Below are 25,308 nucleotides of genomic sequence, written 5' to 3' on the forward strand. Positions count from 1 at the left end.
TTGGGGGTCACCACAACATGAGGAACTGTATTAAAGGGCCGCGGCATTAGAAAGGTTGAGAACCACTGGTCTAAGGTTTTATAACACGCATGCGTGTGCGCACACACACACACAGGGAAACTATTCTTCATTTTTTTATTACCTAAACTGCAACTGTTTAAAGATTAAAAGTAGACATTTATTTTAAGTGAATTCAGTATTTCTACAAGAAGTGAAATTTCCATAGTCAAGGCAAATCCTAAATGCCCTAAATACTTTGTTTCTATGCTGCCAACAGAGATGGAGCAAGTCATGATTCGCTTGTCAGTTGGATCCGTTCAGAAGAGCATCTTGCTCGAATGAAACCTTTTTCCTGGCTTCTATGGTAGACTTTCACTGCTTATTCTATGGGAGAATGGGACCTCAGAGCCCTGTGTGGTACTACAATAGCCATTTAACTGTTTTCCCTGGTTTTCTTTTTTGTTGTCATTAATTCTCACCCGAGGATATTTTTCCATTCATTTTTAGGGAGAGTGGGAGAGGGAAAGACAGAGAGAAATATCCATGTGAGACAAACACATCAATTGGTTGCCTCCAGCTCTCACCCCGGCCAGGGCCCAGGATGGGGAGGAGCCTTCAACCAAGGTACATGCCCTTCACCAGAATCGATCCCGGGACCCTTTGGTCCATAGGCCAAAGCTCTATCCACTGAGCAACACCGGCTAGGGCTCCCTGGGTTTTCTTATTCATCTGCATACCACAGCTGGAGTGAGCTGGCAAAACTCCGTGCTGCATGTCAGCCTGCTGCGTGAATCCCTTCAAAGCAGCCCGCTGACTAGCAGGTGTATGCGCATGCCTTGCATATGAAATCTGGCATTGAGCATCTGTACGACTTGGACACATTACTGAAGGGCCTTGTGCCTCAGCCTGCACATCTGTAAAAGAACAATAGAAGTATTTAGCTAAAAGAATGTTTGTGAGTTGGTATTTGTAGTAGTGCCTCAGAACAGCAGCTGGGAGGACTCCTGTGGGCGAAGACCGCCCTGCTGTCTGGTACACAAGATAGGAGTGGCTTTACATTTTTATATGGTTGAAAACAATTCAAGGAAGCATACTATTTTGCGACACATGAAAATTGTATGAGGTTTAGATGTCAGCATCCACAAATAAAGGTTTTTATTGTAGAAAGCCACAGCCAGTTATTCATAGGCTGTCCATAGCTGCCTTCCAACTAGGACAGAGCTGTGTGGCTGTGACAGAGACCATGTGGCCCGCAGAAGTTAAACTATCTACCATCTGGCCCTCGTGAGCTGAGTCCTGAAGGATGAGCTGAGTCCTGAAGGACGAGTAGAGTTCATCAATGGAGAGGAGGGCAATAGAACTATCAAAAAATGGCAGCACGGAGTTCAAGGACATGAAAGTGGTCATGGCTGCCGGATGTGACATCAACACTCAATATACTTAGGAGCCCAAATTCTCCCTGCGGGACCCATGGCTGCTCTTGAGAAAACTCACATCTCTTCCACGAGTATTCTTAGCCACACACTCCAATGAGATGTCTACTCTAACTCCTGCTCATTTCCCCGACCCCAAATATTATGCTCCTGCCATAATAACCATCTCCCAGCTTCTAATATTCTTATTATTCCTTTACTGGGGTATTTTTCAATCCTACCTCCATTGGCTAAGGAGGGCTGGCTGATTTTTCAGCCCTAACTGTCATCTGAATCCCTTGGAGGACTTTGAAGTTGTGGATGCCCAGGTGCTACATGCAAACTAGTGACTACAATGACTGGGGCGGGGACCAGACATTCATGCGTATGTTTTTGTATGTTTTTCAAGTTTCCCAGACAAGTCGAGTGGGTAGCCAGGGATGAAAGCTGGTGCATTCAGACTTGACCAACCTTCTAATCTCAACCCAAGCCTGACTCCCTTCAGGAAATCATTACTTTTCCCTCCCAGGCTGGGTTATGGGACCGTCTCAAATGATCCCAAGGACCCTATTTTCCCCTTGGGTAACTCCACACTCTACGTGGTTGGCTTGCTTAATTATCTCATTTTCACTCTAGGCTGTATGTTCTCAGGCACAGTGTATGTCTAAGTTATGGTCATGTTGCCCTGTTTCATACTTATACCACCTAAAATTTCCTCTCTCTCTCTCTCTCCCCCCGTCTCTGTCTCTCTCAATCTCTAAGCTCCTGAACTTGTAATTCATAATTTAATGTTTGTCTCCCTCGATGATTGTAACCCTCTGATAGCAAATCTCTGCACTATTGTCATTCACTATAGTATTCATAACCAACATAGCAACTGACACATAGCAAATAATCAATAGTGATATATGAATGAATGAATGAATGAATGAACGAGCAAACCAGCAGCTACGTCCTGCTTCAGACCTGAAGCTTCCTTCCCTCCAGGCTGAGGAGGAAGGCCTGGAAGTGACTGTCACAAACAGCGCCTTGACGACCTTCCCAAGTCTAGCTGCTCCCCTTTGACTCAGGGGTGGCAAGAACACAGGTCCAAAGAGGCCTTTCTAACATACGTACTTTCTAGGGAGTCACTTGCCCGCACCTTGCACCTCACACCACAGGCCACATATGAAGCGCATCATGGAGAGAAATAAAAATAAGATGAAACACAGAAAGAGTTACACACACACACACACACACACACACACACACACACACACCCAGGCCTGAAGTGCTTTGCTGCCCCGAAGTGTGGACAGCCAGGAGCGCCTCTGTGTTAGTGTGGTAGTAGGTGCAGGGCCGATCAAACATGAGCGAGAAGAGACTAGTTACTCTAGTTTAACTACCACCAATACCCTCTATATTTCAAAATCACAACGGCTCTTAATAAAGAGGAAAACACAGGATTTCCCAAAGCAAATTCCCCAGGATTCCCCAAGGCCAGACAATTAAGAGCTCAGTGTCTGTGGCTGGAACTTCCGGCGTCCAGCGCAAGCCCAGCATCTATTGTCAGCATGACACTGGGTGAGACACTTACCCCACTAAGACTTGGCTTCTTCAGCTTAACCTCATTTGGAGAATTGAATGACATAAGGCACTGTAACCTCTGACACCTAGTAAGCATGCGATAAAGTAACATCTAAAGGCATTGTCTCTTCACAATGTCACCCTTTGGAACATCTCTGCCAGTCCCAGTGAGCGCCACCTGGAGGTACCGTTCCCTCATTCCTGTTCTGCCTCCCTCTGCAGGCCCTGGGACCCTCTTCCCCTTGGAGGAGAGGACGGGACCGTTTTCTCTCCTGGGAAGGTCCATTACATGTCATCCATGAAAACTGTGACGCTGAGCAACCTCCCAGCATGCTCTTTTTTTAAAAAAAAATATAGATTTTATTGATTTTTTACAGAGAGGAAGGGAGAAGGATAGAGAGTTAGAAACATCGATGAAAGAGAAACATCGATCAGCTGCCTCCTGCACACCTCCTACTGGGGATGTGCCGGCAACCAAGGTACATGCCCTTGACCGGAATCGAACCTGGGACCCTTCAGTTTATGGGCCGACGCTCTATCCACTGAGCCAAACCGACTAGGGTGTGTGTTTTTTTAATTGATTTTTAGAGAGAGGAAGGGAGAGAGGAAGAGAGAAACATCAATGTGAGAATGTAACATCGATCAGTGTGACCCCTACTGGGGATTGAGCCCAAAACTAGGCATGTGCCCGAAGAGAATCGAACCAGCAACCTTTTGGTGCATGGGACGACGCCCACCCAACTGAGCCACAGCAGCCAGGGCTCCCAGTGTGTTCTTATGTCACCCTAGGTACGTACAACCCTAGGAGGCCTCCTGGAACCGTAACAGCTTAAACAAGCCAATGAGTCTCAAATCTATGTTTTCATGCTCACTCTCTAATACCACCCTTGACATTAATATGCTGACATCCTTAGCATTTCCCCTTTTATATAATTTTTCTTAGCATTGCATAGACATTAATATAACTGTTGCCTTAACACAGTAACCCTGATATGAGCTATGTATTAAAAAGTTTTAAAAAACCAATTATCTTAGTATCTTTCCTTTGGTACTATTTCTTCATTTATTTCAAACACAAGGCATACCAGCCTTGTATTATCAGCCTACACGGAGTATTAAGAGATAAAACATATTGACCTGAATTCATATTTAGAATGTATGGAAGTTCATCTTTCAATGACTATATGGCACAAATAATATCCATGGAAATCATGTACATTTCCTATGTCCCAAAGCAATTTTTTTAGCAGAAAAAAAATTTACCAGACTTTTTGTGTGTCTTCTGTAATCTAATCTTGTAGTTAAAAAAAAAAGTGCAAAATGAGAGAAATAAACTGCTGGGAAACATTAGCAAACTGTAAGCATATAAGAGTAGAGTTGTACAGTTTACATTAATGGCCAGTGTTTAGAGTTTATTTTCCCCAAAGGGGTTCTGTAACAAATTTAAATGCTTTTTCCATTTTAAGCCTATGTTTAGAGAATATACTTCCTACAGAAAACAATATGAATATAATAAATATAAGCATCCCAAGGCTCAAGCTTTTAATGGGCATCTTGAAAAAAAAAAGAGTTTTTGATATTCAAAAAAAAATAGCATCAAATTGAGAATGACTTGGACAAAGACAGTATGAAGCAGAATCCTGGAGTTTTAGCAATTTTATGGTTAATTTAATCAAACCAAGCACCTAACAAGCCTATTGGAACTAGCATTTCAGAAAAACGATTAAGTGTAAATGTACAACTCCGTGAAAATGCCATTTTTTTAAAAAAAATAGTTACATAGTGAAATTCAAAACTGGGAAGGTCATGGGGAAAAAATACATAGTGAAATACAGCGTGTGGCAAAAGTAGGTTTATAGTTGTTTGTATGAGGAATAATATGATAATCCATAACAATACAAGAATAAGCTCTGTGTTTCACATACACCTGTAAACCTACTTTTTAAAAAGATATACGTTTTATTGATTTTAGAGAGAGGAAGGGAGAGGAAGAAAGAGGAACATCATCAACAGGCTGCCTCCTACACGCCCCCTACTGAGAGTTAAGCCTGAAACCCTGGCATGTGCCCGGACTGGGAATCAAACCGGGACCTTTTGGTGCACGGGACAATGCCCAACTCACTTAGCCACACCAGCCAGGGCTGTAAAACCCACTCTTGCCCCAGCCTGTGATCTGAAGCAGAATTAATGGAGTGTGAATCCCATCAACATCAATTGCAGACACAGCCCATTTTGTTGAGAATTTTTTCTAACTCGGAGATATCCAGAGGTTGGGAGAAAACCACAAAACCCAGGGCCTGAGCTTCAGCACTGACCGGAGCGACACATGGATGTGCTTTACCGGCGTGTGTTCGTTTCCCTGACAGCATCTCATCTGCCATTGCTTTCTCCGCCTGCGGCTCGGCGTACCTCCCACCTGTTCCTAGAGAACACCCACCACCGCTCTGCTGCACCGGGAGACCAAGTACCAACTCCAGGCCCACTTCGATGCGACTAGAACCGCAAGACAACTGAACCTGTGTGCGTGGCGCCCGTCACATAAGCAGAGTGGTTTATGTATCATGTGGAACTAGGCGGCCATGTTGACTATGACTAAATATGTAAAATGAAATGAAAAGCCATGGGAGTCGTTGGGATAATAAATATGGCCTACAAGCTGCCCAAATAATTTAAGGCAATGTTTGTACTCCAAAATCATCTCATTCCACATTTTATATAAATTTAAATAGGACATTACTTTTTATAGATGACAAATATTAGCACAAAGGAGAAAAATAAATCCGTGAATGAGTACAGGAAGGGTTGCAGAGGAATGGATATCAAATAAGAAAGATAATTAAGGCTCCAATAGGAAGAGGATGTTTGAGCATAGTCTAGAAACGCCTCAGAGGCGACTGCTGTTGTTGGTTTTTTATTTTGTTTTGTTTTACTTTTAGATAAGCTTTTATTGATTTCAGAGAGAGGAAGAGAGAGAAACATCAATGATTAAAGCGAATCATTGATTTGCTGCCTCCTGTGCGCCCCCTACTGGGGATCGAGCCTGAAACCCGGGCATGCGCCCTGATCCAGAATAGAGCCGTGACCTCCTGGTTCATGGACGGACCGCTCAACCAATAAGGCACACTGGCTGGGCAACCCTGCTGTTTTTACTGAAAGGCATTCTAAGCAAAAGGAACCTGAGACAAGCGTAGGCCCAGATGTTGGAGGAAATGCAAGGAGACAAGTATGTCTCCAGCAAAGGGAACAAAAGAAGTAAAGGGATGAGGTCAGAGAAACAAGGGTGAGCACATGTTGAAGGCCAATTGGATAGATCCTGTGGGGTCGAGGTGTTGGGATTTTATTCCAGCTGAGATGGAAAACCACTGGGAGTTGAGAGGATGGGAGTAACATGAACCAACTGATTTTCCAGACACTACTATGGCTCTGTGCTGAGAATGGACTATGGGAGCACCAAAGTGGAATCAGAGAGCAGACGGGAAGCCCTTGCAATCTTCTATGTGTCGAACGGAGTTATCTTGGACGGAGAGATCAAGTACTGGGTGAGGGTGTGGATGTTCTGAACATGGAGCGAACAGGAGCTGTCGACGGGCTGGGTGTGGAGTAGGACAGAAAAGGAGTCTGAGCTGCCTCTGGGTGTTTTAGGTCAAACATCACGACTGAGTTATTGCCATCAGCTGAGAAGGGGAAGGCGGCGAGAGGAGCAGGTTTCAGGGGGTAGTTCTGCAGTTTGGTTTCCGGCAGACTAATTTTGAGACGCCTTCATAAATGCCTTTGGAAATGGCTGGATAGGCAGGGGAGTGAGTATATGAGTCTGAGGTTCAAGGGAAGACCTGGGGTAGAAATAAAACTAAGGGCGTGGACAGTCTATCAATGTTATTGAAGGCTATAATTAGCTTAATGACATGGTTATTGTAAAACTTTATTCTTTCCCTGAAAGAAATCATTATGACTTAAAACTCTGTGTAATAAATATTTTTTGTTCTCTCAAATAACCAACATAGAGATCGTGGTTCACTATATTAATCCTCAGAGACAAGAAGGACTGTTTACAATTTCTGATCTAAAATATGCTATCATTTGGGTTATACCAAGAACAAGGTTTAACAATGCTGGGCTATCTCTTTGCTTATAACAGATTTTATCAATGTGTCCACACGTTCGGGTAACACAGTCCCCCACAAAATAGGAGGGTTATTCATTCATATTTTTTTCAGGTCTCTGATGGCCATCAAGTGTGACTTACACGTGCCAATAGTCAGAGGGTCGGCTTTACCGTGCGTTGGCTAACCCAGAAAAGGCAGCCTGGCCCCAGCCCGGCTTATTGGAGGATACACGGGCGCAATCAACCGGAACCTCCTGGTATGGCACCCACCCTGCCAACTTAGCAGCACCCCGCTGTGGTTTTTAATTAGTCACGTGATTCCAAAAAAGTCTATCCACAGGGTCTTGTGTCATATGGCCCCTGCCCACTCCGCTAGCCTCGGCGCTCTCCTGAGAATGGACTGGCCTCCTGCCTTCTACGTAGTCACGGCGCCCAATGCGGCACGCCGAAGAGCGTCCTTCGATTTTCATGGTTATTGAGCAGCCTCCATCCTGAACTCTCTTATCATAAACGTTTACAGGAAGTGTAAGTTGAAAGTAGGAATAATATCCCAACTCGGACAACGTTTTATTTGAAAAGTAATGGCGTTTCTGATTTCTAAGTGGCCAAAGTTAGGAAAATATTTATTATAAAACAGAGTTATATGTCCAACCCAACCGTGTGACAGTAACGTTGAAGAGAGCGGTGCGCATTGACATGTATTCCATCAGCTGCCAGGAGAGGAGGGGCTTTTGGGAAAGCACCATCTAGACCACAGTTGATCTCCTCACGTCTTTTTGCAGAGCCGCTGCTGTTAGACAACAGGAGACTTACTGAGGGAGTGATTTGCGCAGATAAATAACCTTTCGCTGGCTTCCGGGGCCCTGTCCAGAAGTGAGGCACATGCCCATTGCGCGTCCATTTCTTTCCTGTTACAGAAGGTTTGTCAACCCTTGACTGAGTATGAAATGACCTGCGGAGCCTCATAAAACACCGCTCGGATTCCGTGCCAAATCGCCTGCATGGAGATCCACAGGGATGGACGGGGAATGATTGGGAGATGCAGCCAGGCCGCTTCCCGTCTTCCTGATTCAGTGGCATTGGCCGCCTCAGGAGCGCATTACCACAGTCAGCCAAGGTGCATTGCCCGTCTCCGTGCTGCAGGTGTGGTGCTTGAGGCCAGATTGCTTATACAGGCTAAAAGGATGCTTTCAGTTTAGCGCCAATGCTCTGTGAGGAGTAGCCCGCTTGGAGGAAGTCCACTGTGCCGTACGAGGTGCTGCAAGGTCACCTACCCCAGGCTTCTTGGTTGAGGAGAGGTATTCCTCCGGGAGGTACTGCCTAAATGCTACTCGAGGAAAAAGCAATGGTGAGCAGGTGGGGAGTGTTCAGGGTGCAGATCCTAGCTGGCTTGGAGGCAAAAAAGAGATGGTATTTACAGGAAATCAGCATAGTATCAGCAAAAATCTGTTTAATACACTTCTGTAGACACTGGCAGTGATTGATAAACATAATCTCATATCACAACTCAGGTCTTTAATTAGGTTATTGAAGAGCAATTCATTAGAGCTGCGACTAACACCTTCACTTCATTCAACAAAGGTTTACCAAATGTTTACTATGTGACAGTAGCTGTTCTACGTGCTTAGGACACGCTCAATAAAACAGATAAAGATACCTATGCTGGTGGCTTTATTTTTTTATTTTTTAAATATATTTTTATTGAATTTTAGAGAGAGGAAGGGAGAGGGGGGTAGAGCAATAGAAACATCAATGAGAGAGAAACATCATTGGGCTGCCTCCTGCACTCCCCTTACTGGGGATGGAGCCCACAACCCAGGCATGTGCCCTGACCAGGAATCGAGCTGGTAACCTTTTGGTTCATGGGACAATGCTCAACCACTGAGCAACACCGGCCAGGCCCTATGCGAGTGATTTTAGTGTAAAATTGCAATGGATAGAAATAGAATATAAAAAATATATACATTCTTCCAAAACAATTCTACAACCTATCTATCAATCATATTCAGCACTTGAAACTATATACTCCTTGCTTAAAGATGGTACTTTGTAATAGAATTATATGTGTAATATGCAAAATACTTTCTAACATGAAGAATGTTTACTAAAATAATTATAAAGCAATAAATACAGATGGGCTGCTCTTTCTAATAGTTATTAAGCAAAAGCAGACAATCCCTAATAGCATACAAAACAGATAAAAAGCTCAAAAATGAATATGTGATATAAATTTTCCCAATTATTACTTTTACAGATATCATTCTTGGATTAAACGTTCCTGTTCACCAGAAGGCAAGTGAAATGATGGTTTATGTTGGGGCCAAAGCAAAAACACCACTCCCTATGGGTTTTTTTCCCTCTCTCAGATTACCATGTTAGAGCAAACGACAGTCCATCAGTAGCTTTAAATATTCAGAGGCATCTTTGGAGAGAAAGCGTAAGACGGTTTCCCAGATGCAGAAAGCTAGAGAGGAGTTCTAACTCACTCATTTCTAGAGCGTGAGTAAGAGAAAGGGCGTGCGGGCTGATTACTGCGAACAGCGGGCCAGGAGGAGTCCCGCCCACCACTCCAAGTCAACTGGGTTTCACCTGTTCCAGTCTGAGGGCAAAGTGAGAAGATAGTTAATAATCTAAATAGTGGCTGTGTCACATACTGTGTATTCTGGCGTCTTGGTAGACACCGGGGGACAGAAATAAAACCAAACCACATTCACTAACTAATCCCCAGCAACTCCTAGAGCAAGAGTAACATATGAATGAGTGATTTTTAAGATAATGATAATGTGGTGGTTCCCCCGCCCCCCAAAAACAAACAAACAAACAAACAAACAAAAAAACAACAACAGGCATCTTTCAGTTTCATTCTCCCAGGAGGTTACATTCCAAACAGCTTCTAGAGAATCAGATCTGACACCTTCACACTGAAGGTAACAAACATACTCCTATATACATCAGCCCCCAAAGTGGAATAAGCCCGGTGTTCCGTGCAGTGAGTCCTGCTTAGAACAGGAAGCCATTTGCAAGAGTCCCTGTTACTTCATGCAACCAAGCCAACCCCAATCTAACCCTGGAACGCCAACAGGTTAACAGCTGTCCTTTATTTAATCAAAGGAACAAAGCAACAGGTGCTGGCTCCGAGCAACCCCCCCTTTGTGCTTTCCACAAGCATTAGGACCTAGGTGGGCCCATAAATACCAGCAGTGATCTGGCCTCCACCACCCAACTCTCGTGCAGGCGGAGGAGCTTCTGAATTATAACACCCCCTCCGCCAGGACCGCTCCTCTGTCTCCTCGGCGGCACTAAGTTCTGCACACAAATGACATCCTGTGGACTGGGGTGCAGCTGCATGCTCTGTGCGTTCATCTTAGACCCCGCGGCGCCATAATCATAAGTCAGGGAGGCTGTGGAGAAGCCTTGGGACCCACGATGAAGTCCACCTGGGCAGTGATCCAAAGCAAGGTTGTGTGGGTCTGTCACAGAGTAGCTGTGTGACCTCAGGCAAGTAACTAACCTCTCTGTTGACTTCCTCATGGGTGAAAGGAAGATTTTAATCTTATGGTACTTCCAGGGCAGTTGTCAGAATGAATGAGAGTGCATATGGAAAGCGCTTACACAATGAGCATGCGCACACAGTGTTGGCCCTTACTGCTATGTATATCCGCCTGGGGATAGAATGCTGCAGCTCTGCCTTTTTTGTTATTGTTAATATATACTGTTACTGATTTCAGAGAGGAAGGGTGCGGGAGAAAGAGAAACATCAGTGATGAGAGAGAATCATGGATAGGCTGCCTCCTGCACGCCTCCCTACTGGGGTGGTTAACCATGGCTGATGCACAGGGTAGATGGGGGTGGGGTTGTAGCAGGTGGGAAATGGTCATGAACCCCGACATTTGGAGGAGCCATTCTGAAGGGCACACTGACTCCGGCTACTGCTGTCTGGACAACACGGTTATCCTCAGAACCAGCGAAATAGGTTGACGGCTCGTCAGCGTTCAGAGAGGCCTGGCAGCAGGTAGCAGGCTGAGCTCCACTGCCAGGGCCCTGCCCGAGAGGGAAGGCGGGGAGCACCCTGGTGCTGTGGCTCCTCTCTGCAGAGCTGCCCAAGCCACAGGGGACATGCGCGCCCGGGAGCCTCCCAGCAGCTTCGTCGGGAATTGCAACAGGCTCCCTTTCAGGAAACGGTGCAAAGCTGAGCGAGGAAGGAGAGCCAAGTGCGTCCGACAGTCTAAGGTTCGCTCCTTCGAGCCCGGATGTCAGGCCCCCGTCAGACAGAGGAAGGAAGCGTCCGGTGACACCCTATGCGCGTTGGGTTCTGTGAATAGGGACCTTCATGGGCCTGTACAGTGCGGGCCTCATTCAGGAGCAATTAAATTTGGTTAAAATAAGAAAGACGTGCTTTTTAAGAAGAGAGAGGAAAAAAAAAAAAAGAAGGTTTGAGGGGATTGCAAAAGTTGATTGTGCTAAAGCACTTTGACACAGGTTTGGTTTAGTTCTCAATTGTCCAGTCGTATTTAAGCTGGCCTCTTACTCTGAAATATGATAACCTTTCTTTTCTCTGGGTTCTTTCTCCCAAATTAATAGCACTGTCTCTAATTCCATGCGCAGCAAGCAAAGAGTTTGTTTTACCAGATAACAGTAGGCCTGGGGATCGGCCAATGTCTAAAGAGCCACTGGCCAAGTCCGTGGCAGGCCCCGGACTGTAACTGATAAATAGACAGTCCTGGCGAAATCCCTTTAAAATTGACTTTCATCTGCTCTAGCAGCTGGTATTATTCAGGGTGAGATCCAACACAACTGAAAGCAGAAATGAACAAACACATGAACCTATAAAAATTAAACCATGTTACGATTTTGAAAGAAGAACTAACTGTATTTGATGCGTTATAACATAGGAGGCAGTTTGAAATGAAAACAACAACAACGAAAAACAACCCTCGGGTTCTGAATTAAATTTGAGATTAGAAGAAAACAAGTCCAAAAGTAAGGAAGGCATCATAGTACACTAAAAGCTACACTGAAAACTGCATTGAAAGTTGACTCTTGGGTGAGAGAATGTAGGGACCATGGCGACATTTTATAGCCTCTGTGTGTACCTCTCTTTCTTCTTTGCTGAGGAACAAAACTTCAATGGTCAAGGAAAAGAAAAGGTTGGTTTCCTCTCAGCACTCCCAGCTCGGCTCACGTTTCCCCAGAATTAAAGGAGGGAAGTGAAGGAGTAAAAGCCGAAACGACAGGCTCTCAGGCCCCACTCCCAGTGCCTTGAATTCCTAATGATCCCACCACCCGCCCCTAATCGTTTCTCCAAGGAAGGAGGAAAGAAAAGTGCACTTAGGGCACAAGAGAATCCTGGCCTTTACAGACCTAGATATAATCATTAACAGGTATGCAAAACGATGGGAAGGCTTGGCACTTACAAAACTCTGTGTGTGCATGACTTGTTAGATACACTAGGAGTATAATTGGCTTCCATGGCGTCTTCCCAGGAGCCTAAGGACAGGTACTGCTTTTCCCTAAAAACAGGAAAGGGCTTCCTGTGGTAGAAATGCGAACTCTGCCATGGTGTTGCCAGCACGACAAATGTTATGGTTGCCCATTAACAGTGAGTACTTCCACCCAGCTGGCGTGGCTCCGTGGTTGAGTGTCAACCTATGAACCAGGAGGTCACCGTTTCATTCCTGGTCAGGGCATATCTCTGGGTTGTAGACTCGATCCCCAGGAGGGGGCATGCAGGAGGCAGCAGATCAATGATTCTCTCTCATCATTGATGCTTCTATCTCTCTCTCTTTCCCTGTCCCTTCTTCTCTAAAATAAACAAAAATATATTTTTTTAAAAAAGAGTGAGTACTTCCTTACAAACTAGCCCTCTATGTATCTATTCCTGAGGTAGAAGGTGTTTCTGTTGTTTCAGATATTTAGACAATCCAAAGGAACAACTTTAATTAGAATGAGCACTAATAAGTGCTTTCCTCTTATTTTTCCAAGGTTGACTCCTTGTTTTTTAAAAAGAGATTATCTATGAAACATACAACCCATATCAAGTAATAATCAATTATCTGCCTTAATAAAAGTCATATAACTTATCCTATCTAATAAAGAGGGAATATGCTAATTGACCATCACTCTGTCACAAAGATGGCTGCACCCACAGCTGAGGCCAAGTTCCCATAAGGAGCCTTAAAGAGCAATCAGCAGGGACCTGAGGCTACGCCCTCCCCCGCCCCCATGGAGCTTGACAGGGGACCTCAGGCCACATCCCCCACCCGGCAGGGCTTGACAGGGGACCTCAGGCCGCGCCCCCCATCCAGCAGGGCTTGACGGGGGACCTCAAGATGCACCCCCAGTACTGGGTCGGGGGAACTCAGGCCATGCCTCTGCCCAGCGGGGCTTGACGGGGACCTGAGGCTGCACCCCCCTCCCAGTACTGAGCTGGGGGACCTGAGGCTGCATCCCCCCCGCCTGGCGGGGCTTGACGGGGGACTTCAGGCCATGCCCCCACCCAGCAGGGCTTGACAGGGGATCTCAGGCCGTGTCCCCCACCTGGCGGGGCTTGATGGAGGACCTCAAGGCATGCCCCCCACCCTGGTATGGGCTGGGGGACCTCAGGCCACGCCCCCTGTCCTGGCGCCAGGCCAGGGGACCTGAGGCTATGCCCCCTGCCCAGCAGGGCTTGACAAGGGGGGGAAGGCCGAGTCTGGGTCTTATGCGATTTTGAGGTGCATGTGGGTGGGCGGGGACTTGACTCTGGGTCCCATGGTGAGCCCCAGACTCTGACAGGAGGAAGGTTTTCATATACATTTTACTAATTTTCTTTCATCTCTGACACTTCTATTATAGAGAAAGGGCAAATAGCAATATTAAATTATTTCCTCTAATTAATCCCCTTTTAATGTGCACGAATTTCGTGCACCGGGTCACTAGTATAATATAATATACTAGAAGCCTGGTGCATGAAATGTGTGCATGGGAGCGGGGTGTCCCTCAGCCCAGCCTACACCCTCTCCAATCTGGGACATCCCTCTCACAATCCGGGACTGCTGGCTCCTAACCACTCGCCTGCCTGCCAGCCTGATCGCCCCCTAACCGCTCCCCTGCTGGCCTGATTGATGCCTATCTGCTCCCCTGCCGGCCTGATTGCCCCCAACTGCCCTCCCCTGCAGGCCTGGTCACCCCCAACTGCCCTCCCCTACAGACCTGGTTATACCCAACTGCCCTCCCCTGCCATCTTGATCACCCCCAACTGCCCTCCCCTGCTGGCCTGATGGCCCCCAACTGCCCTCCCCTGCTGGCCTGGTTGCCCCCAACTGCCCTCCCCTGTAGGTCTGGTTGCACCCAACTGCCCTCCCCTGTAGGTCTGGTTGCACCCAACTGCCCTCCCCTGCTGGCCTGTTCACCCCCAAATGTCCTCCTCTGCCAGCATGATCACCCACAACTGCTCTCCCCTACAGGCCTGGTCGCCCCCAACTGCTCTCCCCTGCAGGACTGGTTGCACCCAACTGCCCTCCCCTGCTGGCCTGTTCACCCCCAACTGCCCTCCCCTGTCGGCCATCTTGTGGTGGCAATCTTATGATAATATCACATGTGACGCCACCTAGGCTTTTATTATATAGGATATATCACCCAATCAATATAAAATAAACATGAAAAGCATAGAAATCTGACATGATTTGCCTTATGTGAAATACATATATAATTTTCTAAGCTTCTTAAAAATTCAAAGTTGTACCTGCCTCTCCAGTAACAACTCTAGAGAGGATCAACACTATATTCTTAATCCAGCCACAAATACTTACAAAAAAATATTTTACAAACTATTATGCTTTCTATTCTGATACAGATAATCTTATAGAATCAGATAATTAGGCATATTAACAATACAGCTAACCAAAAATCACCTTCCTCTGATCTTAGGAAGTTGAGGAATTTTTAAATGCATCCTATAACTATTTCCTCTCCACTTTTAAATCAGTCCTTCTCACTGAACCCATCTTCTCACTAAGCACTCCAGCACATACATTTAAGTCATTCCATAAAGTCTCAGACTACTATTTTTTAGTTATTTACATCACTATTGCAGATCTTCCCCTACTCATTTAGAAAAACCATGGCTAGTATAAGAATGTTTTTTTTTATGAGAAAGAGTATTCAGCTAACAACTTTTCTGTGCCTCAGTTTTCTTACAGTAAAGTAAGAAGGTGGTATATAAGAAGGTGGTATTATTATTTCTATAATAATTTCTGTCTAGCATTCCCTTAAAAACTCTAGACCTTTTTCTTTTTATTACAGACACCCTCAGCCAAACTTGATTTGAGTCCATTTGTTATTATTAAATAGGACGCAGTTCAGTACATTAACCAGAGTGAAGATCATTTGTCCCAGAATAGAAACAAACTTTTTAGAAGAAAAAAAAAAAAAAAAGGCAGGGGAAGTACTTAGATTTTTTTTGATAGAAAGCCTACCCACAAGTCTGAAAAGGGCTTCATAGTTGCCTTGCTATGTGTTAGGAATAACTTAACATGAATGATGTGCTCCTTCTAATTTAGTCACAAAGAGAGACAAATATAGAACCTAAAAAAATAATAAATACCTGTGAGCAAGCATGCTATCTAAATATATACATTTCTCATTTTATAACTTTTTAATTTTGTCTGCAATTACCAGAATATACTCAGAGAGTGATTTTGATAAAGTAGACACTGTCAAGTATTGATTATGGGGTCAACAGTCAGTTTAAGATATCAATACACTTGATTTAAGACATGTAGACAGTTTTGTGAACGTGTCCCTAACTCCCTCTGTGCATATGCCACCCAACCCAGGATGATGCTTCTTGGAAGACACCTACTTTTCCTTATTGTTTCTCTATTGCAGACTTTGTCCATTTTGAATAGAAAATAACACATGAAGAGACATTATTAGTACTCCTCGCGGACACTGCATTGACTATCGGAAGTATATCTGATCTCTGAGCTGGTTTCTGATTAAGTAACCACAAGGCCCAGCTGGATCTCTTTGCAAAGATGGATTAGCTCGGCCGCGGGAGCCAGCACCATTTCACCTGCTGATCCTGGGCACTCAAGACAACACCCCGCTGCAGGGCGCACTGCCCACGGCGAGAAGCTCTGGGAGTTTCTCATACAATGAATCCACTTCTTGCAAGAACAGTCTTGGCTTCACCACCAAAGATCGAATCCCATATTAATTAGCAAAACATGATCCAATTAGATGCTATTTTTCTTGGTACTTACTCGTACCTTAACTCATTTTTAAAACTTTAAAACCTCCTATCTTAGCACCATCACAGAGTAGTCACCACAGAGTCCGAGGAAACTTCAAGTCCTGTCTATAAAACGTAATGGGCTGATTGACAGAGAAACCCCTTATATTTCTGAGATAAAACATGTACGTTAACCACAGGCTAAAAATGGAAGCTAATGTAAATGAATATATTATAAAACCCTGTTGTGCTAGATCATAATAAATACCACACATTTAGAATGAGCATGTTAAAGATTACCAAGGGGTAAAGTTTCTATGTGCAAAGTAAAATGATGACGGTGTGAGATCGTAAATTTTCTTTGAATCCATTCAGTCCAGAGCTTTTCCCTGTAAGGCTAGATGCTCCAGGGTCCTAACTACGCTTCCTTCTGGGCCGGATGTATTATAAACCCGTAACTCTTGAAGGCTTTACTATTTTTAATCCCAGGAATGCAAATTTTAGATGAAAATAGGCTGTTTTAAGTCACCTTTGGGTCGAGCGACCAAATCACACCGCTGCATCTCTGAGAAATCAATACATCACAGTATAATTCTAGCACACGGCACTTTTGCTTAGGAACTGGAACAAAATCTGACTCTCTGTTCATTCACGTGCACACCTAAAGACTAGTCTGAGAAGTAGACACTGGGTTCACGTCCCCGTGTGATGGTTCAGGCCAGTGTTTCCTTTTAGGCATTAATAGACGACCAGGTCCTTTCGGAAGTTTATCAAGAGGCTAGAAAGCCCACCAGTAGGTTGGAGGGAATATCTAGCTTCCCACTAAGCAGCAAGCACCTAGCACTTGGTTGAACGAATACCACAATTTACAACACGACCATCTAAGCAATCCCAGAACTTTCAAGACAGTTCGTCAGAAAGGACAGAGAAACAACAGGATCTGTGCGCTTGGCTACGTCTCACATTACTTGGCTTTATAATAACCGGGAAGGTTCTTTTTCCATCATGATTCGCTGTGGTACCCGGATGTTTGTTTAAAAGTGTTTCAGGTAAGTAGCTACTTTACAAGGGCAGGAATGTAATCTCTCTGATTATCCTTAGAACTTTAAGGAAAAGAAGCATACATCTCTAACCCTGAATGCCTACAATGGCATCCTTGAGTTTGTATTTCACCTTTCAGTGAAGAAAGTCTGAGTGTCTGTGTTTTTTAAATAAATAGGTGCCTTTAGAATACTTTTGTCCTGGCATATCCCTCCCTCCTTAACCGAGTGAGGATTTTAAGAAGCCTCACTTGCTAAGTAGATGCTAGGATTCCAAATAATAAGCAAAACCAGCAGAGGGCAGAACGGCGGGCAGAATGGCCAGTCCCGCTGGGGACCAGGTACCCAAGGTAGAAGGCAAACTTGGGATGGGTTCCATTTTCAAAGACTCTGCTCTGGATCCTTGGAAAGGGAGAAAGGGACGAATGGACACCATGGGCAGAACTTCTTTAAAGCGCAACTAGGGTCCTCTGAGACGCGGTCTGCACCGGGACACGTCGCGTGGGGGAAACACCCACGCCGCGCGGCCTGCTCGCTGCCGGGGAAGGTGAAGGCCAGCGCGGGTGGGAGGGGATCCAGACCTGCTGTCCAGGAGTTCGGCCCCCGGGAGCCCCACCGCCCATCAGGCAGAACTCAGGTCTTGGCACCCACGGGCCAGACTCAGGTTTCTGCTCAAGCTTGCGCATTCGGGGCTGACAGTTTCTTCCTCCCTCAGCCAAGCCTCGCCACCCTCCTCCTCACCCCCGCTGCTCCGTGCGCTTTGAACAAAGCTGGCTTTTCTACTCCCGGCACTTGGGGCTCCGGGCTCTCCAAGGCGGCCTCCCGCCAGCCAGCCGAGTCTGCAGCACCTAACGGACCAGAGCGCTCCTCTGCGGGGAAGGGCGGGGGCGGGGCGGGGGGAGGAGGGAAGTCGCTCTCCCTCCCTGGGTACTGACAGGGCTGCGGTCTTCCCGACAGGTCAGCTCATGGAACAGCGGCTGGTGCCACGTAGGAACTTTTCCTTACCTCTCCCCTCCCGCCCCACCCGCGCCCCCTCCCCGCCCTCCCCTCCCTTTCCAATCCTCTGCCTCCTCCCCCAGCCCGTTCGCTTGGCCCGTTTCATCATTCTCCATGAGAATTGCACGTCCAACCTGCAAGAAGTGGGGGGTGGGGGTCATGGTGGAGAGTCGGGGGCTGAAACTCCGGGAGAAGCCTTCCCCCTATTTTCCACCCCGTCCCTAAGAACCTGCCACTTTCCCACTTAAAATCTCACCAAAATGCCCCCCCCCCACACACACACGTGTTCTCAGTCTTCTCGATTCACCAGCACCCCCCCCCACACACACACACCCCTTGCTTTCTCATATCCCTGGAAGGAAAACAGCCCGTCTCTCACTTTATTCCAGACAAAGAACTTGACCAGGTTCCCTTTATCCCCTTTCTCTGTATTTTCGGCCCAGTTCAGCCCTAAAAAAGCTCTTTCCATTCACTAGAATCGGCAGGAACCAGAAGATGTGCGTTCCGAGGGCGGGCTGGGGGCCGGTGTGGAACAAAAGCTTGCACCAGCGCCCCGAGTCCAGGTAATAGCTTCCCTCTCCCCAAGGCTCTGCGCGGCCAGGGCACCTCCCGGCTCCGCGCCTGACAGATCTGTGTCCCCGCCACCGCTTCTCCCATTACTGTCCCGCCTACACCCACCTCGCTCTCCAGCCTGAGCTTCCAACCTGGTGGCAGCTGCGATCTGGAGTTTATTTAGGAGAGTATTTTCTTGGGGGGTCTGGGAGGGGGGCGCCTGGGCAGTGGGGGGGGGGGGGGCGAGGAGGGGGAGGGGCGCAGAATGAGATCCCCCGGCGGACGGCGATCGCCCACCGCCCCCAGGCCCCGCGGTCTTACCTCCTCTGACCTCTCGGGGCTGGGCGAGGAAGGTCAGCGCCAGGGTGGTGACGGCCAGGTTCCACGGCCACCGTCTCGTCTTCCACCGGGAGGGCCACCGCTCCATCTCCGCGCCCCGCACTCGCCGCCGGGAGCTCGCCCCGCCACCCACCAGATCGCGACCGCGCACCGACTTCGCGTCCCTTCCCAGGTAGCGCAGGGCTGTTTGCTACACAGCCATTGGGGAGGGAGCAGGGAGCAAAAAAAAAAAATAAAAATAAAAATTAAAAAAAAATCAAAGGGCTTTTTCTTTTCAAATTGGATGGCTTTTTGCTTCCTTCCTGTCCCTCGGCCCCCCTCTTCTCCCTCTCGCTCGGCCCCCGCCGGCCGGGACCCTCCGATCCGTCCTCCGCGGGGCCCTGCCTTCAGACTGAAGGCGGGTGAGGGGCTTCCTCCAAAAACCGGAGAGGACTGCGGGCCCCTAAAGGCTGCATGCCGTCAGGGGGCCGGGCGAGAGGCTCCGGGCAGCCCCCTCCCCCGCCCACTCCCCTGCGCGCCCCCCGCCCCTGCCCGGCCCCGCGCGCGAAACTGACAAGCCGGCCGCGGGTCAGACCCAATCACACGCCGCGCGCGCGGCCCGAGCCCGCCCCCCTCGGGCCGGGCCCTGGGACCGCGACCGGGAGCAAGCCCAGCCCACCTACCAGCCCCCATCGCCCCCCTCCCGCCCCCCCGCTCTCCGCCCCGAGCCCCGGAGAAGCGACGGGAGGGAGCGGCGGGGGGCGCGTGCTTGGCTCCTGCGCCCTGGGAATGAAAGGAATGGCCGGGGAGCCGGAGCGCGCAGAGTTTTCAAGGAGCTTCTGTGTTCAGTGAAAACAGCTACTTGTCTCCCCGCGCCCGTCGGCTCGCCTCGGGTCGGCGGCGGGGGAGGGAGGGGCCCGCGTCGGATCCCCACCCGCTGGAGTGCGGGCTGGCCGCCGGCGTAACCTTATCCCTGGGCACAGATCTGCAGCTTCTAGCAGACGGGAGACCTGCGGACCCCGGCTCCGCGGACTCCCCAACGTGTGTTGTTTTGCTGTTTTTACACGGAGAAGTAGAAGAAGGGGCTCAAGGTGAGACGGAGGCACCCAAACAGGTCAACACCCATGGTTTTCCAGGGAAGCTCTCCTTTGGGACTGAAATGGACAGGTGTCTCTCTGAACTGCCTCAGTTCTGCACCAGCTCCACTGAGAGGCTGTGGGCTCTGATTGGAGGCAGGGCGAGGAAGAGCCGAGAGATGCTTGGGCGCTGATGGCGATTGAGCAATTGAATGAATGTTCAATCGAATGTTCCAGCTGACTCTGTCCTCGTCCCAGGGAGAGGGTAGGATGGGAGGAGGAAACACCTGGAGAGCAACCAGCAAAAGGCCTCCGGAGCTGGAACCATGATCCCTGCACAGTGAACCGTGGGGGTTGGGGGGTGAGGGGGGGAAGGGTGTCTCAGGACCTTCCACACCCTTGCTTGGATGAACCCGCTTACACCTGGGATACAGATTCCCTGGCTCCCCCCCCCCCCACCCCAAGTCTAAAATATGGCTTCCTGTTGGCTCCTCCTGTTCCTTATTTCCTAAGGTGTCTCTCTCCAGTTTTCTGGACCCGAGCCCAGCAAGGTGCCAGCATACATTAGGCACTCAACAGAGGCCTGTTGAATGGATGAAGACGTGTCCCCGTGGACAGAGGCGGGCAGCTTTGGCCAGGACCTAGGCTGAGTAGTTAAGATACTTCAGTGTAAGAATTCCCAACTACGTTTATGAGGCTCACATGTCCACTCATCTTTCGGAACCAACTTCCTATTAGTTATGGAACTAGACCTCATCAGATGAAGTAGATGCTCTAGTTACGTGGTTTAAGAGTTGGAAGGTGCTCAGAGAAGAGAGTGAGGCCCAAGATGGAATTCACAACATGCATAGGATGCCATACATGTAAAATGAGGAGAGCCACTAAAAAAATACCTTCAATGTGGCGGTCAGTCTCAGTGGCAAAGAACCATTCCCATATCGAGAAGTTGACTTCTTACTTTATATTAAGGATACTGCCAAAAGCATGTGTGGGATGCTTATGTCAGCTACAGAGAAGTATCACCAACGAGCTTCTTAGACAATGACCTCAAGTCGCTAATTTAATAAAATGATTCAAAATCAGAGTGTGTTCGAAATTGGAATGTACGGTTACAAATGAAAACTTTATGGTGGGAACTTAGGTCAATTTACAATTTTCATTATCCTTCATCTCTTCAAAATGAAAAAATGTGTGTGTTTTTGCAGTGTCCACATTTTTTAAGACCCTATTTTCCTATCCAATTCTTTGTATATTTTTAAACTTATTCTAAGTCATCCCTTAAATGAAAACTGGTGAAATTAATACGATGTTTAGATATACATATCTGCGAGATTGCCAAAATGGGAAACCAACTCAATGGCTAGAGAGAGTTACAGGGTTTGTAGGAACGTGTCAAATGGTGTTTCAAATTGTTTCTCCATCCCCGTCCTGATTTATGGGGCATTTCGAGGCCTGACATGTCACAGAAGGTGAGAAATGAGGCAGTCAGTCTAGCAAGCCCCGCCTTCCAGTCACATCTCAGGCCTTCTCACCACTGAAAGGGTCCTTTCAGGCAAAGGGACGTGGGTGAATAGAGCCATTACCACCTTCGGCTCTCTGTACTCTGTGGTCTAAATTCCTCTGGCCCCAGCCCAGCCAGGCATAGCCTGGGTCTGAATTGACGGCTCTGGGAGGAAATATAGTAGATGCATAGAAAGGAATATTAATGATGCCCAATCCCGCTAGCCTGTAGCTAGCAGCCAGATCTAGAGCCCAGGAACCTGCCCATGGGTTCCAGGAGATGAACTCATAGAGAGGAAGGTTATTGCCAAACAAGAGATGGAGGACAGGGCCCGGCCACTGTGACTCAATGGTTGAGCGTCCACCTATGAACCAGAAGGTCAAGGTTCAACTCCCGGTCAGGGCACATTGCCGGGTTGCGGGCTCCATCCCCAGTGTGGGGCGTGCAGCAGCAGCCGATCAGTGATTCTCTCTCATCATTGATGTTTCTCTATCCCTTCCTCTCTGAAATCAATAAAAGATATATATATATATATATATATATATATATATATATATATATGAGACCTCACCACCTTCAACTTGGCATGGCTTACTTTCCAGGGGCAGTTTCCACGCCACCTTTCAGCCGTCCTTGGTCACTGTTTACCCACAGATTCAAATCTAATAGAATGTGACGGTTTCCCTACATAGCCTTTAACCCGCAGCACAATTAGCTCGATGGCACTTCCTACTTGGGCACATTAGAAACAGTGTTTGAAGGGCTTGCGTGGCTTTCTTTGTAGAATTCATTCTGGCTGCAAGCCGTCAAAAAAGATGGAAAGAGTTTAAAGAAAACAACAGTGGCTTCCTTGGGAGCAGTGTTCTAAGTTGGCTTCTCCGCACTGGCTTGTCAGGGGAGAGGAGAGAGTAAGTTGGTGATTGATTGGGAGGTCCCTTTAGGGAAGTGTGAATGTTCTAGACCAGTGGTCGGCAAACTCATTAGTCAACAGAGCCAAATATCAACAGGACAACGATTGAAATTTCATTTGAGAGCCACATTTTTTAAACTTCAACTTCTTCTAACGCCACTTCTTCAAAATAGACTCGCCCAGGCCGTGGTATTTTGTGGAAGAGCCACACTCAAGGGGCCAAAGAGCCGCATGTGGCTCGCGAGCCGCAGTTTGCCGACCACAGTTCTAGACAATCTTCCGAGCTCATGGAGTTTTACTAAACATGGTGAAGAGCCAACAGATTCCTCTCCAGGTCTTCAATCTCTAGGCATCGGGGACACAGAGTCAGAACCACTGTTTTCCACATGGAGACCTTACCAGCCGAGCTGGGGCTGGAGAACCCTTGCACATGGGTGCATGCTCCTCTTACAGAGAGGACTACAGTGTGGAGGTGGAGAGAACTCGCTAAGGAAACAAATGGAGCCAGTCCCTCTGGCCTCACAGAGGGACCATTGTTTATGGTAGAAAGTGGGGGTGGGGAGGGGACAGGGGAGTTTATTTCCATAGTCTAGACCAGCTCCCAAGTTACTCTACAGTATTAAGCATTTTTGATTAAGTATTTTTCGGCACCGTTACTGTGAAATAACATACAGAATGTAGGGATACAAACTAAGCCCACTTTCCATGATAACAAAACTTTGGGTGGAAAGTTTGGTCTGTTGAAGCTTTGAAAGAGTCAACTGACCCATCCTATTTAAAAGAACCTACAGTAAAATCCATTGACGGCCCTTGTACACTCGGGTACATCTCACTTTAAAATACCCTTTGTGCCCTGGCCAGTGGTGCTAAGTGGTTAGAGCATCAGCCCACGCACAGAAGGGTCACAAGTTCAATTCCTGGTCCTGGGTAGGTTCCTGGGCTGTAGATTCTATCCCTGGCCCTGGTCCAGGCAGGTATGGGAGGCAACCAATTGATGTCTCTCTCTCACATGATGTCTCTCTCTCCCCCCCTCCCACCCATCCCACCCCCTCCCTCCCTTCCATTCTCTTTAAAAATCAATGGGAAAAATATCCTCAGGTGAGGATTAACCACAACAATAAAATAACAATAAACTACCCGTTGTTGGCTTTGCTCACAGGAACTATCACAGTCCTTGTTTGAATTGTCCCAAGGTGGAAGAGGAACAGGGAACAGAATGGCTCAGGGTTAAACACTGAAATATTTCGGGCCCTTTGTCAAAACAGTTTTACTCTGTATCGTTTCTTCTCCTTAACCGAGTGGCTTTGGCCATTTGCTAAGCTCCTGTGTGTGTTGGCAAAAATGTAACCAGGCTTTTTACGAAGTGGTACGAAAGAGCATCGACGTATCTATCCGTCAGTAGAAGTAGAAGATGGAATGTTAAACACTTCAGTGAGCCCTGTGCATGGCCAAAGGAAGGACCACAACAATATAGCCCAGTGCTATGTTGCTGTGCACGGCATCCCAGCTAGCATTTGAGCAGTAAATATCTTCATTCACACCGGGTTGCTCCTAATAAAATAAGGGTTGCTACAGGTAAGGATTCTAGCTACTTTCAAGGGATTGTTTACTCTTAAGAATTTGCTCATAACAATTTGACCAATACTTTTTACAAGTTAATTTTGGCAGTGAAATAAGAATATACAAATAGCTTTCTTTTGACACCTTTCATCAAATAAGTAACAAAAGGCAAGCAGAGGACCAAATCTGTCATTGCACTTTCTAAAATAAGCAGAATCCTCGTCTACTTCGACCACATTCTCACAGACGGACCTACCCCAATGGCACTTGCCAGTGTTACTGACCTAGAATAAAATGTTACTTTCAACCATAGGTAATGTGTTTTGTGCCTCCACCATTTACACCAACTCATTTAATTCTGAAACTAAATGCATGTGCTTTAGAAAGTGGAAGCTCACTCCAAACAGATTTGTGAATTATAGGCAATATTTCTGTTATTTTTATATGGCAATCTTATACATTCTCTTGATGTCACAAAAAATGCCAAATACGAGATTTAAGTGTGGTGAATAGGGTTAAGTATCGAAATAGATCTTATTTTTAAAACATCTGTGATGAATAACTCGAACTTAATTGGTTTTGCAGAGTCTCAGTGTTTAGTAACCCTCCCAATATTCTATCTTCTGCCAATGCCCATGCAGTCAAATTATTGCTCATTTAAATGCTGCACAAACAATAGCTCCTATTTCAAAAGTTTTTACAGTCTAATCTATAAAGGCTGGAAAATTGCAGATGGATTTAAAATATTGCAAAAGAAGTAGTATTCCATAAGAAAGTATACTTTTGACAGCAAAATAACTTTAATAAGAACTTCTTATTAAAGGTACTTAATGGGTTTGTCTTGTCAGTCTTCAGAACATCTTCAAATCATAGGAATGTGGCAGTTTTAATATTTTCACTTTAAGGATGAGGTTAGGGGCACTCAAAGTTCAAAGTAGGAACACAGAAACAGAACATGTGAAACATTTTATTTTCACATTTCTGCTCTCATTATTACAATTTTTTTTCCATTCTCGATTTTTAGAGAGGGGGAGAGGGACACAGAGAGAGAAACATTGATT

General features: G+C 46.9%; 1 protein-coding gene across 2 annotated transcripts in view; it reads right to left on the reverse strand.

Annotated features, from left to right (window-relative positions):
• The window catches only part of COL11A1 (collagen type XI alpha 1 chain), a 142,650-nt gene extending 122,953 nt beyond the window's left edge, over positions 1–19,697 (reverse strand). For both annotated transcript variants that reach the window (XM_079760721.1, XM_079760722.1), the window contains exon 1: positions 19,204–19,697. In XM_079760721.1, coding sequence (XP_079616847.1) covers positions 19,204–19,309 — 106 coding nt within the window. In that variant the 5' untranslated portion in view covers positions 19,310–19,697. The remainder of the gene's footprint in view (positions 1–19,203) is intronic.
• Positions 19,698–25,308: the final 5,611 nt, after the last annotated feature.

The sequence above is a fragment of the Cnephaeus nilssonii genome (genome assembly GCF_951640355.1).
Source record: "Cnephaeus nilssonii genome assembly, chromosome: 21".
Taxonomy (NCBI): domain Eukaryota; kingdom Metazoa; phylum Chordata; class Mammalia; order Chiroptera; family Vespertilionidae; genus Cnephaeus; species Cnephaeus nilssonii.